The 16,011-nt window shown below is 39.6% G+C and overlaps 1 protein-coding gene across 1 annotated transcript in view; it reads left to right on the top strand.

Annotated features, from left to right (window-relative positions):
- The window catches only part of KIF11 (kinesin family member 11), a 41,157-nt gene extending 33,007 nt beyond the window's left edge, over positions 1-8,150 (top strand). The window contains exons 19-22 of the mRNA XM_032836346.1: positions 1,199-1,421; positions 3,709-3,860; positions 4,902-5,018; positions 6,941-8,150. Of these exons, the coding sequence (XP_032692237.1) occupies positions 1,199-1,421; positions 3,709-3,860; positions 4,902-5,018; positions 6,941-7,072 (624 nt within the window). The 3' untranslated portion in view covers positions 7,073-8,150. The remainder of the gene's footprint in view (positions 1-1,198; positions 1,422-3,708; positions 3,861-4,901; positions 5,019-6,940) is intronic.
- Positions 8,151-16,011: the final 7,861 nt, after the last annotated feature.

Here is a 16,011-nt window from a genome sequence, read left to right as displayed (position 1 = left end):
CCTGAACTCACAAACCTGAGATCAAGAGCTGCATGCTCTACCAACTGAGCCAGCCAGGTGCCTCAACTGATTAATCTTTTTTTTTTTTTTAAATATTTTATTTATTTATTTGAGAGAGAGAGAGACAGTGAGAGAGAGCATGAGCGAGGAGAAGGTCAGAGGGAGAAGCAGACTCCCCGTGGAGCTGGGAGCCTGATGTGGGACTTGATCCCGGGACTCCAGGATCATGACCTGAGCTGAAGGCAGTCGCTTAACCAACTGAGCCACCCAGGCGCCCTTTTTTTTTTTTAAGATTTTATTTATTTGACCGAGAGAGACAGAGAGCACAAGCAGGGGAGTGGCAGGCAGGGGGAGAGGGAGAAGCAGACTCCCTGCTAATGTGGGAGCCTGATGTGGGGCTCGATCCTAGGAATGTGGGATCATCACCTGAGCCAAAGGCAGCCGCTTAACCGATTGAACCACCAGGGTGCCCCAGTGGATTAATCTTAACATGAGAGATGGAACCAGGCATATGTGCTTTTAGCACCACCTACAAAATATTCTTGCCAAACAATTAAAAAAGTACGAGGAAAGGTATCCTATATTAAAAGAGAGTTAAGACCAGAGGGTCTTAAGACCTAGTTTGTCTGGGATAGTCCTTGTTTACATCTGTTGTTTGGAGGTAATTGTTATTAAGAAGGGCCCTTTTCACTCTGAAAAGTATCCCAGTTTAGGTGATAAATTATATAGTCATCTACTTAAGACAGATCAACCAAATCTAATGATAAATTTAAACAAATTGTGAAAAACATTTGAGATAATTGGTAAAATTTGCATGCTGACTAGACATTTGATAAAAAGAAATCAGTGCTAAGTTTTTTAGATGTGAGAGTGGTCTTAAAAAAGCTCTTAACTCTTAGAGATGTATGCTGAAGTAAGTGGATGAAATGATACAGCATTTGCTTTAAAATAATTCTATGGGAGGAGGAGGAGGAGTGGTTAATCTTATTTGATCTATATACCCCAAGTGGTTAATCTTGTTTGATAAATGTTGAAACTGGGTGGTCAATACAAGGGGGAATTACACTGTTCTCTCTTCTTTTACATATGTTCTTCAAAGTTTTTACTATGGAAAATTTCAAGATAAGGAAATAATATATTGAATAAAATGCTGACAACTTTGATTTTAATAATGAAAGCTCATTTGCATCATTTACAGGTTGTAAACCAAGGTTGTGAGGCTGCCAGATCAGAGGTCACTGAAAAATTAAATGAACATAAAGCAGTTAATGAGAACCAGCGTAACATTTTTTTTGATCAGATAACTACTGATGAAGAAAAGTTAATGGCACAAAATCTAGAACTTAATGAAACCATAAAAATTGGTTTGACTAAGCTTAATTGTTTTCTACAACAGGATCTGAAGCTGGATATCCCAACAGGTACTTTAAAGGGAAAGAGAATTAACATTTTTGAAGTTGAAGTCAACCTTGTACTGTGCCAGATGTTCAGAAAAACCAGATCCTGCCATTGCCTGATAGGAATTTGGCATCTCACTGCAGTCATCTCAAATGGAAAAAATGGAACCCTAAAATATTTTTAATCAAGATTAGATGTCATGATATAGGTGACATGTACTTGTCATAAAACTGGGCATAAAACTTGGGCATTAGAATCAATAAGATTTTATAAATATTTAGGGCACTGGTTTTGTTTAGAGAAGATTTTTATTTACTTTTATTTTTAAGGTTTTTATTTATTTTAGAGTGTGTGTGCAAGCAGGGTGGGAACAGAGGGGGAGGGAGAGGGACAAGCCAACTTCAGGCTGAGCAGAGCCCAAGGGGGGCTTGAGATCATGACCTGAGCCAAAATCAAGAATCAGAAGCTTTACCAACTGAGCTGCCCAGGCAGGCACCCCTTTATTTTATTTATTTACTTATTTTTAAGATTTTATTTATTTGACAGAGCATGCACAAAAGCAGGGGGAGCACCATGCAGAGGGAGAGGGAAAAGCAGGCTCCCTGCCAAGGAAGGAGCCCGACCAGGGTCCTGAGATCATGACCTGAGCCAAAGGCAGATGCTTAATGGACTAAGTCACCTGGGTGCCCCTTTTATTTTTATTTTTTTAACAGAGAGGGAGCACATAGGGATGGGGGTGGGGGCAGAGGGAGAGAAACTTTTTTTTCCAGAGAAGATTTTGTTTTAAAGATTTTATTTATTTATTTATTTGAGAGAGCGTGCCAGAGCGGGTGCCGGGGGCAGGGAGGTGGGGGGAAGGAAGCTCCCTGGCAAGCAAGGAGCCTGACCAGGGTAACCAGGATCATGACCTGAGCCGAAGGCAGACATTTAACCAACTGAGTCACCCAGGTGCCCCAAAGAGAAGATATTTTAAAAGCAAATAAAAAAACCAACAACCATCTTTCTAGCACAGTTTGTAAAAAGGCCTTTTAATACCAGAAATAGTAGAGGAATGTAATTACATAAATCTAGTTTAATGGAAAAAGCTTATCATATTGTGCATTCTCTTACGTGTACCTCTCATTTTATCAGAGATGGCAAAGATTATTTTAGGCTATGATGATTTAGAAAAGCCTTCATGGAAGAAGATATGCAAGCTATTTAACAGGATGAGTAATCAAACGATTATTTGGATTGCATTTAGGGTTGCATACCCCGTAAATTTACTAAAAATCACTGAATAGTTTTTATGGTATGTAAATTATACTTCAAAGCTTTTTTTTAAAGCAATTATAAAAGGAGGCGATGCTAAAGAATGTTAGTTTATTTTCTCCTCAAGAGCCCTGTAATATTTGTTTCCACTTTTCTTTTTAAAGATTTTATTTATTTATTTGACAGAGAGAGACACAGTGAGAGAGGAAATACAAGCACGGAGTGGGAGAGGGAGAAGCAGGCTTCCCGCCGAGCAGGGAGCCCAATATGGGGCTTGATGCCGGGACGCTGGGATCATGACCTGAGCCGAAGGCAGAGGCTTAACCCTCTGAGCCACCCAGGCACCTCTGTTTCCACTTTTCAATGAAATTAGGAATATAAGTGCTAAGCAAAAAGACAAAGAAGTGCTTGTGGAAAATATGAGAGCATGAGTTCATTATAAAGAAATATAATTGCAGGGCACCTTGATGTCTCAGTAGGTTGAGTATCTGACTACAGTTCAGGTCATGATCTCAGAGTCCTGGGAATGAGCCCTGTGTCAGGCTTTGTTCTCAGTGGGGTTTCTGCTTGTCGCTCTGCTCCTCCCCCTCCTCATTCTCTCTCTCTCTCTCTCAAAAAATCTTAAAAAAAAAAAAAAAAGATACCACTTGTTAATATTTAGCTACCACCCAATTTACAGTGAAATGATCATCCTATCAAAGATCTTGTTGGGGGGAAACTGTACTTATTCCAGGAATCCTGCTATTTCTCAGAACACTTTGATTCCTTTTAGAGCCTACAACACATCTTTTGTACATCCTCAGAGGTGGATAATTTCATGTTTGGGGGTAGGTTGAATCCTGAAAATAATTGAGTCCATTTAAGATCATTTGTCAAGTTAGGAAATAGTAGTTGTAAAGCAATCTGTGCCTGATGAGTAATAGGCTAATTCCCATGTGTGGCAATGGTTGTCTTTGGAAGATAGAGACTCATGGGGAAGTATATAGTCTAACTTAAAAAAAAAATCTTACTCCTTTTCCACACTTCGATCTTTTCCCATTTATATAATGTCCACTAAAGGTACAACACCACAGAGGAAAAATTACGTCTACCCATCAACACTGGTGAGAACTGAACCACGTGAACAGCTCCTTGATCAGCTGAAAAGGAAGCAGCCTGAACTGTTAATGATGCTAAACTGTTCAGAAAACAACAAGGAAGAGCTCAGTCAGGTAAAATCTAAAGCTTCATAATTTTAGTTAGAACTCTCACATAAACTCCTTATGTCATTAGCTTTATGAAGAATTTTATTCTTTGCCCTTAAATCCTACTCTGTTGCATTAATGGTAGTTATCTGACCCTTAAGCCTAAGCCTGTTGCTTTTGTTTTTTTTATTTTTTATTTTTTAAAAAAGATTATTTATTTATTTATTTGACAGACAGAGATCACAAGTAGGCAGAGAGGCAGGCTCCCTGCTGAGCAGAGAGCCTGATGTGGGTCTTGATCCCAGGGCCCTGAGATCATATCCTGAGCCGAAGGCAGAGGCTTAACCCACTGAGCCACCCAGGCGCCCCAGCCTGCTGCTTTTAATCTGGCCATTTTTTTATTATCAAAGTAATAATAACAATAACCAATATTTATGTTGTGCTTATTATGTGCCAGAGTCTGTGCTAAGCCCTTTATATACATATTTACTCAGTTAACACTCTCAGTGGCCCTATGAAGTGGATGCTAGTACTGTCCTCATTTTAGAGGTGAGGAAACTGAGAATTACTTGGTCCCAAGTCACAGGATGGAGCTGGAATCAGAACCTAGAAGATCTCCAGTCTGCTCTTAACTGTAGTAATTATAGACAAGTTGGGAAATAGAAGATAAAAAATAAACTGAAACCCCATTATTCTGAGATTACTACTTTTAACATTTTATTATAGGTACGTCTCTATGAGAAAATATATTTGGGATTCTTTTCTTTCTTTCTTTTTTTCTTTTCTTTCTTTCTTTCTTTTTTTTTTTATTTTCAGAGTTTTTTTCTTTAAGTAACCATTACACCCAACGTGGGGCTTGAACTTAAGACTCTGAGATCAAGAGTCCCATACTCTTACCATTGAGCCTGCCAGGTATCCTCATTATTTTATAGACTTCCTACTTACTTGGTTGAGGTTTAACTTTTACACAATGGACATTGTGTTATTTTCAAAGAAGAAAGCTGCACTTCCTTTTGTGAAGATTTTTAAGTCCTTGGACTTAGTCACTCGTCTACCTTCTCATTTTAGGCCGTGGATGAAGAAAAGTCAGTTCTAGGGCACTCTGTTGAAGAGCCTCCAAGTCAGGAATCATGTGTAGATGCTGGTGTGGATTGTTCGTCAAGTGGTGGGATTCCGTTCTTCCAGGTACGTGGTTCTGTCCTGTCACATCCCCCTTCCACATCTGACGGACGTCTGCCATTGGCTGCTGAATGGGAAGGCATCACTCTCAGTGGGTGGAATAGCAAGGTATTTTTTCATTCCTTTGGGATGGCTTTTGAGCTTGTCTGATTTATATTATTTACACGAATATTATAATTGATGAGGGGTTTTCTGTAGGAAAATTAAAGGCAAAGTTTAACTTAATCTCCATCCTCAGATAGCACTCTTTAGCTATTACAGTAAGTCCTAAGACTTCCTACATGCGCACCATGGATTCTGAGAGCAGTCGTTTCTCTCTTCCCTCCACCTTTGACACGGAAGTCCTGGAGTCTGTGTCTACTTATACTCAGACTTTGAAAGCTAAAAGGTTTAAAAGACAGAGACTGAAGGCCTCTCAGTTTATATTCATTTCTCCTATCTGAGGCTTTTCTCTTGTTAAGGATTCTCTCATGTTTCCTGAGTCTCCTCACCTCCCTTGATCTTGTGCAGTTAAATCCCGTGACCTTTTCTAACTCCTTTTCAACACTCTTAGGAGCACCGCACTTTAAACTGCCCGGCATCTTTCCTTTTATTTTGAAGACATGAGCCTAGACATACACAGTCTATGATGAAAGGATCTTCTCACGTACAACACTGATGTCTACATTTTACAGTCTGAAGTGCTGCTTGTGATAAGTTTATGTCCTTGTACCTTGTAGACTTGCAGGTCTTCCCACCAAGGCCTAAAGACCCTCCATCTGCGATTTAAGCTGTTAAAACTTCTACCTTAATTTCTGTTAAACTGCTCTCTCTTGCCCTCAAGGTAATTTTATCCCCAAATCCTTCCTACCTTTTGCTTTATTCTTTACTATGAGAGAACTCTAAATATATTTCTTTTCAATTTCCAACCCTCTCTGCTATCTTTAAAGTTAAGGAAAGAAGAAAAATTAGGAAAAGAGAACCCTTGTGACTACTTAATCCCCTGGCTGGAAATCCTTTCCTTACTCTCATTTAGGACATTTTGAATTTGAATTTAGTGGTTCAGCTGTGGCAGGGAAGTCCCTACAGTACCAGAAAAGATTTGGAATTGGAATTTAAACCTTCAGCTGAAGTCTGAAATTATTTTCTCCCTGAAGCAGTTTCATGTGGGGAAATTTTCTGGGTTTGAAATTCTGAAGTTGGTTTGATTTTTCTCCGCATGGATTATTATTATTATTATTATTATTAATTTTTTTTTACAATGAATGTCATTAGTCTCCAAAAGCTCTCTATGGGCAAATATGAGAATTCCAATGAAATGTAATTCCTAAATGAGAAATATGAAATCAGTTTAAGAGAAAAGGTAAAACACAGTTAAAAAAAAATGTCCTGAAGTAGCCATATATCAGATTCTCTGCTTAAAATAGAATTGCCTTTTTCACAAGATACTAAATCTTTGTTTTCCTAGGGCAGGCTTTCTCAATAGCAGCACTATTGACATTTTGAGCTGGGTGATCCTTTGTTGTGGTGGACTGTCTTTTTATTATATGAGGTTTGGCAGCATCCCTGACTCCTACGCACAAGAAGCCAGTAGCGCCTCCTTGTTTTAACAACCAAAAATGTCTCTCCAGATATTACCAGATATCTTCTGGGAGGAGGGGGGTAAATTGCTCCCTGTTGAGAACCATTGCCCTACAGTAAAGTCTATAATTATGCCTTGGAAAATCATGCAGAAAATTAATAATTCTTTCACCTCACTCCTTCCTTTGATGGTAAGATGAAGAAGACATTCATTTCTACCTACTGAACAAATTGTTGGCTCTGATTTGTGCTAAGCCTTTTCCATACTTAATTTCTTGCCTATAACCCAGAGGACTTTGAAAATAGTGTAGCTAGTATGTATCAAGTGTTACTTTATATTGACTTAATTTCTCCCCTTATGTCCACAGCATAAAAAATCACATGGAAAAGACAAAGAAAACAGAGGCATTAATTCAGTGGAGAGGTCTAAAGTGGAAGAAACTACAGAGCATTCTGTTACACGGAGCAGACTACCTCTACGAAACCAGATAAATCTTTAGTTACCTTAAGGATTGGTGATTCTCTTTTTAAGAAAAATGAAAAATAAAACCTATAACTCCAGAACTTGAGCCTTATGTACAGATGAAAAACAAATGGACAATATCAAGGCAATACTGTAAATTAGTTGGATTTACTATGTCTACTCATTTTTCTGTCATGCCTGTAGTTCACTGTGTATTAAGTTGGGTTCTATTTGGGACTTGCATTGAGTAAATATGTATTTTTAGCTTTTGACATAAAATAGCCCTTTCCTAAAAATGGAAAAATATTTTTCTTGTATATCACTAGGCAACACATATATAGAAGTTGTACTATTCTTCTAGGCTTTAACTTACATAAGTAAATATTGCCAACTCAGTCTTGGGAAGGACCATCTTTGTACTTTTCTTGCTATGATTGAATTATGTGTATCTGCTTGCCTCCTTCCCTAGACTTTTCCATTCTGCATTCTCAGCTCTCTTTTTCCTTTCTCATTTGTGACCAAACCATTTGTAGAGCTACAAAATGGTATCCCTTCTTATTATGAGATAGTGTGAATTTTACTTAGAAGTCTTTTAACACTTTCTGTGGTTCTAAAATTACTATCAACAATAAACTCTAGAAGTAGTCCTTCCTTCAATATTTTTAGTTTGTTTCTCCCAGATGTAAAAGTATTCCTTTATGAGGCCCAACCCATTAACCCCCACAGAGTTTGTAAAAAGCCAGCTTCTCTAGAATATAGATTACTCTTACGGGAGAACTAGCAAGAACTCTGATTAATGGCTGTGTGGCCTATATGTTATGCAGAAGGTCCCAGTGATTTAAGGGCTTTTTGAACTATTAATTATGACTATAATTTATATCCTTTTGCTTATCTGATGAAACTTTGTACTTTGTATATAATAAAATATGTATATGTATATTTTTCTTTAGTGAAATCTTAATGCTTGGAAGGTTCCTGACAATTTTGATCTAGCAGCCAAATTTCTGGAAGTTGAGATTTTTGAGCATGAAGAGCAAGCACACTTAGAAGGAATAGAGGCAAAGAAAAAATTTTATGCCTTCATCAAGTTAAGTATATAAATTTAGAGACATTTGACTTTGTGATAGTTAAGTAAAGCCAAGCCCACTTGGAGAATTAGAAAATGTGCTACTTTAAGGAACTAAATTTACCTTGCAGAAGTATTAATCACCTTAATAAAAATAATGATACAGTTTCTCTGCAAAATCAGATGTCAACATAAGCTATGGATAATATCTAACAAAATAAACTGCCTTCAGTAAATCCATTAATAAATTTAGTTTCTACATTGACTTGTTTGCCCTATTATTTCTTATTTGGCAATGGGTGTCTTTACAGAGTTTAGCAAGTTGTTCCAAAATTCCTAAAATACACTTTAACACAGATACCACCTAGGACAAAGCACCTTGGTAAACATCCCAGGCTCCTTCAGTCGTACTCTAAGGCACTACACCTTAGTATAAGATTAGCGAGAAAGAGATTGGTCCTCACAGGGCCTGATGTCCAGCTTTAAGTCATCTGTTTCCTGATGTTTTAAAGTTATCTAGGAATGCTAATGCAACTGACAAGCAAAAATAAATCACTGGAGAATTTTTTTATTTTAAGGAAGTTCCATATCCAGTGTGGGTCTCAAACTCACAACCCCGAGATGAAGAGTCGCAAGCTCCACTGACTGAACCAGCCAGGCACCCCAAATCACTGGAGAATTTTAACATCCCACACCTTAAATTAGATCTACAATTTTTTGTATACAATATCAAGCACTCAAAAAATAACCATCAGCAAAAAAGAGTAGGTAGGTACCTTCAAGGACTCATTCTTCCTGAGGCAAAATATTCAGAAACAACTTTGTCAGAGCTAGGTTTATAGCAACCTAGTGCTCAGTCAAGAGAAGGCAAGCTAAAAACTAGGAAATCTTTTTGGTGTTTTACTTGCCCTTGCTCCATTCCCCTTCCCAGCTCCGTGGTGGTCTTAAAGACAGCAACCCACATTCTCAGAGCAGGGCGAACCTGTTCACTCGTCCTGAGGGCGTAGAGGATCTTTTCATCTCAAAAAATTACTCTGGGCAATCTGAAGGCCTGAAGTAAGGCACCTGCCTTTGTTTTCATCTAATTCACAGCTCAGGGTGGAAAAGTGGCAAGCACTTCTCAAAACTATAATGCAAATGAACAACAGGCTGCTACCTGCAGCAAAAGATGATAGTTGAGGTAAGATAAATGAGTGCCTAAAACCTGAGAGGGAAAAGACAGGAGAGAATTTCTTAAGGAAATTACGCCATTCAAAGACAATGTATAATGGGGAATTGAGAAAGCCACTCGTGTCCAGGCCAGTTTATACACTTAAAGAAGACCCTAAGCTTTCACTACTACTGACTGATCCCTAGGTTCACCACAAGCAGAAAGTGAAAGCTAAGGCAGATTTTAAATGGCCTAGCTAAGCCCTGAAGTTGTTCTCCAACAGTCTGCAGAGACAGATTGTTTTCTTTTTTAAAATTTTTGTTTTATTATTTGGTTATTCGTATTCCAGGAAATCTGTCAGCAGTAATACTAGCTGAATGCAAGCACTTAAGAGACTACCTAAGTCAACGAATTGAGAGTCAAAAACCGTTTAGAAAAGTAGCAAGCCGTTGGAGCCACAGCAAGGCTGATGCTGGGCTTGATTCTCACAACCCTGAGATCATGACCTGAGCTGAAACCAAGAGTTGAACGCTGAGCCACCCAGGTGGCCCAACACTAAAAATTTCTAACAAAAAACTAAGAAGTATGCAAAGAAACAAAGTATGGCCCACTTAAAAAAAAATTAACACAAACCACCCCTTTTGAAGTAAACATTGGACTTGAAATGAGCTGTCTCAAATATCCTCATAGAGCTAAAGGAATTCAGGAGGACAACGTCTCAATAAATAGAGACTTGGTAAACTAAAAAAAAGCCATATCATCAGGTTGATATTTTTCAGCCATTTTGAGCTGAAAAATATCAAACTGAAATGACAACACACGCAACACTAGAGCCTTCCAATAGCAGATGTGAACAGGCAGTAGAAGGAACCAGTGAACTTGAAGCTGTTACTGAATTGTCTAATCCAAAGTGCAGAAAGAAAAAAGAATGAAGGAAAATGAACACAGCTTAAGAGACCTATGGAGCACAATGAATCATACCAACATTCTCAAAATGGGAGTACCAGAAGAGAGAAATGGGCAGAAAGCATACTTGAAATAATAGCTGAGGGACACCTGGGTGCCTCAGTCAATTAAGCGGCTGCCTTCATTTGGCTCTCGGGTCATGATCCCAGTGTCCTGGGATTGAGTCCCTCATTGGGCTCCTTGTCCCGCAGGGAGTCTGCTTCTCCCTCTGCGTCTGCCTGCCACTCTGACTGCTTGTGCTCTCTCTGTCTCTGACAAAAAAAAAAATTTAAAAAAAAAAGAAAAGCTGAAGACTTATCAAATTCATTATAACAGTTGAATCTTTACATCCAAAAACTCAATAAATCCAAACAGGAGAAACTCAAAGAGACCCACAACAAGATACATTATATATTCAAACTGTCAAAAGCTGAAGACAGAATCATGAAAGCATAAGAGTGTAGTCTTCAAGGAAATGCAAAGCAAAACCACACCGAGGTACCAATTCATATCCACAAGGAGAGCTAGAGTAAAAACAGAAAAGAACATGTATTGGTGAGATGTCACACTCACTCTCTCAAATAAAACCTAAAACAAAAACAAAAAAAAAAAAACCTCTAAAAAAAAATATATACTCAAAAAATGTGGATGCAGGGGCACCTGGGTGGCTCAGTGGGTTAAAGCCTCTGCCTTCGGCTCAGGTCATGATCACGGGGTCCTGGGATCGACCCCCACATCGGGCTCTCTGCTCAGCGGAGAGCCTGCTTCCTCCTCTCTCTCTCACTCTCTCTCTCTCTCTGCCTGCCTGTCTGCCTACTTGTGATCTCTGTCAAATAAATAAATAAAATCTTTTTAAAAAAATGTGGATGCAAATGTCCACAGAAGCACTATCACAATAGCCAGATGGTGCCCCCAAAATATAGTTCTAAGTGAAAGAAGTCAGGTGCAGAAGTTCATATATTGTATATTGTATGATTCCTTTTATACAAAGTATCCAAAAGAGCTAAGTTCATAGAAACAGATTTGTGATTGCCACGGTTGGTTGAGAGGGGAAAAAGGAGTGACTACTTACTAAATACGGAGTTTTCTTTTAGGATGTTGGAAATATATTGGAACTAGATAGATGTGATAATCGTATAATATTGTGAATATAGGACTCAGTTAAGTGTCTGCCTTCCATGATCCCAGCATCCTGGTATCGAGCCCCACATCAGGGTCCCCACTCTGTGGGGAGTCTGCTTCTCCCTCTCCCTCTTCCCCCTGTTTCTGCTCTCTAAGTCTTAAAAAGAGAAACTGCAAGGCAAAAAATAATATTGTGAATATAATAAATGCTAATTAATTATGTACGTTAATTCCCTAGGGGCACCTGGGTGGCTCAGTTGTCAAACGTCTGCCTTCAGCTCAGGTCATGATCCCAGGGTCCTGGGATTGAGCCCCACATCTGGCTCCCTGCTCAGCAGGAGGCCTGCTTCTCCTTCTCCCACTCCCCTTGCTTGTGTTCCTTCTCTCCCTGTGTCTCTCTCTGTTAAATAAAGTCTTTAAAAAAATAAAGTACCTAAAACTCTTTACTTTTTAATTGAGGTACTGGCATGTAACAGTTTCAGGTATACAACATAATTATTCGTTGAGAAATGACCACAGTAAGTCTTTTTTTTTTTTAAGATTTTACTTATTTATTTGACAGATAGAAATTACAAGTAGGCAGAGAGGCAGGCAGAGAGAGAGAGGAGGAAGCAGGTTCCCCGCTGAGCAGAGAGCTGGATGTGGGGCTCAATCCCAGGACCCTGGGATCATGACCTGAGCTGAAGGCAGGGGCTTTAACCCACTGAGCCACCCAGGCGCCCTGACCACAGTAAGTCTTAAAATGATTCATTTTTTGTTATGTGATTTTGACCTAAATATCCATTCAAAATATTTCTATTGACTAAAGAAGATGTAACTGAATCATAGTGGCATTAATTGTTGGTAGACTTAATTAGCAGATAGAAAAAAAGTTCTTAAACAAATGCTACAATTTAAAAATATGAATGGGGCACATGGGTGGCTCAGCTGGTTAAGCATCTGCCTTTGGCTTAGGTCATGATTCCAGGGTCCTGGGATTGAGCTCCACAATGGTCCCCCTCTGCTGTTCCCCCTGCTTCTCTCTCTCTCTCTCTCTCTGCTAAATGAATAAATAAAAATCTTTTTTAAATATATAAAAAATTAAAAATGTGTAGGCATGCCTAGATGGTTCAGTCAGTTAAACATCCAACTTGATTTCAGCTCAGTCATGATCTCAGGGTCATGAGGTTGAGCCCCGTGTTGCGCTCCGTGCCAAACACAGAACCTGCTTAAGATTTTCTCTCTCCCTCTCCCTCGGCCCCTACCCTACCCCCACTCACATGCTCTCTGTCTCTCTCAAAAAAATAGATAAATGAAAATAAAAATGTGTACCACGTGTGCTCATAAAGCACAGCTATGTAATAGTCCTTTGAAAAATAACTTCATATACAAAGAGATAGACCTGGACCAAAAGAAGAAAGATAATGGAAACAAATCACAGAAATTTTAGCGAATGGAGCTGCAAAATGAGATCTTTCAAAATCAGTCATTTAAAGAATTTAAGGACATGAAATATTTTGGATGATAACTGGAAATTATAAAAAATCAGATGGAAATTCTAGAACTGAAAAATACAACAAATTATAAACAGAATGGGCTTAGTTTGCTGAACAGCTAAAGGGAGTATTAAAAAATGGATGACAGGTTAGAAGAAAATAGTTACCTGCAGCATAACAAGATAAATGGACAAGAAACAAAAAAATGGTCTGGTGAAAAGGTCTAACAGACACATAATTAGAGCCTCCAAAGAAAGGAGAGAGAATGAATGAACCTCCGTAAATCTCAAGAAGGATGAACAGGAAGGTCATACCGAGGTACACCATAGTTAAAGTGCTAAAAGCAACAATAAAGAAAAAAATCTTATAAGTAACTAGAGAAAAAAAAGATAGGATTTTCATAGGAAAAATAATTGGGCCCACCCCTGCCTTTGCAACAGAAAGAAAGGAAACAGACAGTGGAATGAGAGCTTCAAAGTAATGAAGAAGGTAAATTCAGCAAGAAGACAAGGAGGGAGGGACACATGGAGAATACTGGTCAAGATGAAATTTTTCAGAATCCTGGTAATTAGCCAAAGGCTTGGAGTAATCCAAGGAGCATTTATTTATATTTTTTTAAAAAATGATGAATTTTGTAGCATTTTAACTTGACCTATTCTCATCACTCTCCCCAGCTCCTCATTACCCTTGAAAACCAACAGTCCCCCAATCACAGTGAAAACCAGTAACCAATAGCAGCCACTGCCTGGGGTAGATTAGATTTGGAGTCCCCCGAAAACACCATTCTCAGTAAGTGTCATTATTTGACCCATCTGGCAGTTCTCTGGAAACCCTGCATTCAAGGGTCTGTCTTTATTTGACCTGACTCTGACCTTGCTCAGTGTGAATAGCCTTTCTCCTGGGGCCATTTGTTGAAAACAAGCCACAGCCATGGTTTTCAGTGCACCTACCTGGGTTAGTGATCTTCCATCTTAAGAAAGTTGAAAAAGAGGGGCGCCTCGGTGGCTCAGTCGATTGAGCTTCTGACCTCAGCTCAGGTCATGGTCTTGGGGTCTTGGGATGGAACCCCAAGTCAGGCTTCCAGCTTGGTGGGAGTCTGCTTGTCCTCCTGCTCTCTCTTGTCCCTTCCCCATCCTTTGTCTCTTTCCCAAATAAATAAAATCTTAAAAAAAAAAAATAAGTTGCAAAAGAAATGCAAACTAAACCCAAAACAAACATAAGGAAGGAAACGATAAAGATTAGAGTGGAGATAAGTGAAATAAAAAATAAAGAATCAATAGAGAAAATAACTCATCAAATTCTATACCTAATGAAAATATTTCTTAGGAATGATGGTGCATTAAAGGCATCTTATGTAAGGGCGCCTGGGTGGCTCAGCAGGTTAAAGCCTCTGCCTTCGGCTCAGATCATGATCCCAGAGTCCTGGGATCGAGCCCTGCGTCGGGCTCTCTGCTCAGCGGAAAGCCTGCTTCCTCCTCTCTCTCTCTCTCTCTCTCTCTCTCTCTGCTTGCCTCTCTGCCTACTTGTGATCTCTGTCTGTCAAATAAATAAATAAAATCTTAAAAAAAAAAAAAGGCATCTTATGTATCTAAAAAAATGACTGATTTTGTCACCACCAAACTGACACTAAAGGAAATATTAAAGAAAATAGAAATTTTAAGCAAAAAGAAAATTATACCAAATGGCATCTCAGAGATGTAGGAAAGAATAAAGAGCAATGGAAAATACAAATGGATTGGAAAGGGTAAATAATCATTGTGAAACAATAACAGTGTTTTGTAGGGCCTAAAAAAATTCTCAAGAATAGTGTATAAGATGGAAGAAAGTTAAGAGGCATTAGGGATTCTTTTTTATTTTTTTAAAGACTTTATTTATTTATATGAGAAAGAGAGCATGAGCAGGGGGAGAGGCAGAGGGAGAAGCGGACTCCTGGATGAGCACAGAGCCAGACTGGGGACTCGATCCCAAGACCCCAAGCTCCTGACCTGAGCTGAAGTCAGATGCTTAACAGACTGAGTCGCCCAGGCGCCCTGTGTTAAGGGGTTCTAAGATCCTTTGATTGTCTGGGAGGTAGTAAAGGTAATAAAGCCCCACCCTCAGTTTGGTCTCTATCATTAGACCATTATTTTCTTTCAGCACTTGAAAGATGTCACTCACTGTCTTCTGGTTTGCAGTTCCAGCAAGAAGGCTGGTATGTAATTCCCATCTTTGCTCTTCTGCATTTAATGTCTTCTTTCTCTGGCTGCCTTCAAAATTTTCTTTATGACTCTGGTTTTCAGTAGTTGTAATATGGAGGGCAGGGCAAGGCGCTAGGTTGCTGGAGGGCTGCTCCGTCCTGTCTGTGCAGCCTTTCCTGTGGTCCTGAGCCCTTGAAGGGTCTTTCTACCATGGAAGGATGCTATTCCTTGATTCTTGGGGTTTCCTGGTGGGTGGAGGATTGAGGTGGAGGTTGAGGAAGGTTTTCTGCTGTGCAGGTCCTGCCCTACTCCTAAGCGGGCCCTATGCCCCAAGTCTTGGGGGAGTTGGGTCTTCTCGGTGATCCTGAGAGTAGCCAATCGCCCACATCTTTTGCAGGTTCTTTGCAGGGAAGAGTGTCCTGCCCTTCCCCTAGGACTAGAAGTTTTGTTTGTTTGTTTGTTTGTTTTTACCTTTATCTCAATCACCGTGGTCTTCTGTGGTCTTCGCGTGTTCCCTGCAAGGGTGCTGCCCTTCTCCCTAGGGCTTTTGACTCTAAGGAAGTAGGGTTTGGGCAGAGCTCCACGCCTTTCTTGTAGTGATGGCCAATCCCTTTTCAAGCCTGCATCTCTGCCTCTGGTCTCTCTGGAGCACCTGGTAAATTCTGAGAAGAGCCTGCTAGTGGGTGTAAATTCCCATTGTGTCTGCACTTTCAGGGATTCTACACTTCTTGTTACCTCACAGTAAGCCTTTGGCAGTTCATTAAAAATTTACCTGAATTCTTCTTACAGGTATACATGGTATCTGGTGTCTCCTCCTGCCAGGCTCTGCCACAGGTCAGCTACGGCTCTTCCCTGTCTCTCCTTGGGAAGGTCTGTCTCTCCTGAGAGTACTTGGCTGACCTGAAACCTTAGCTCTTGGATGTGTTCAAGAGAAGTTATGTGGTTTATCTCATTTTTTTCTTGTAGAGCTATCTCCCAGGCGGGAGCAGACTCAGTGTAATCTCGCATTAACATTGTCTAACTTGTCGGACAAACAGTGGA

The sequence above is a fragment of the Lontra canadensis genome, unplaced genomic scaffold, assembly GCF_010015895.1.
Source record: "Lontra canadensis isolate GAN:19392208 unplaced genomic scaffold, GSC_riverotter_1.0 scaffold3, whole genome shotgun sequence".
Lineage (NCBI taxonomy): Eukaryota > Metazoa > Chordata > Mammalia > Carnivora > Mustelidae > Lontra > Lontra canadensis.
This window is presented reverse-complemented; position numbering and strand designations above follow the sequence as displayed.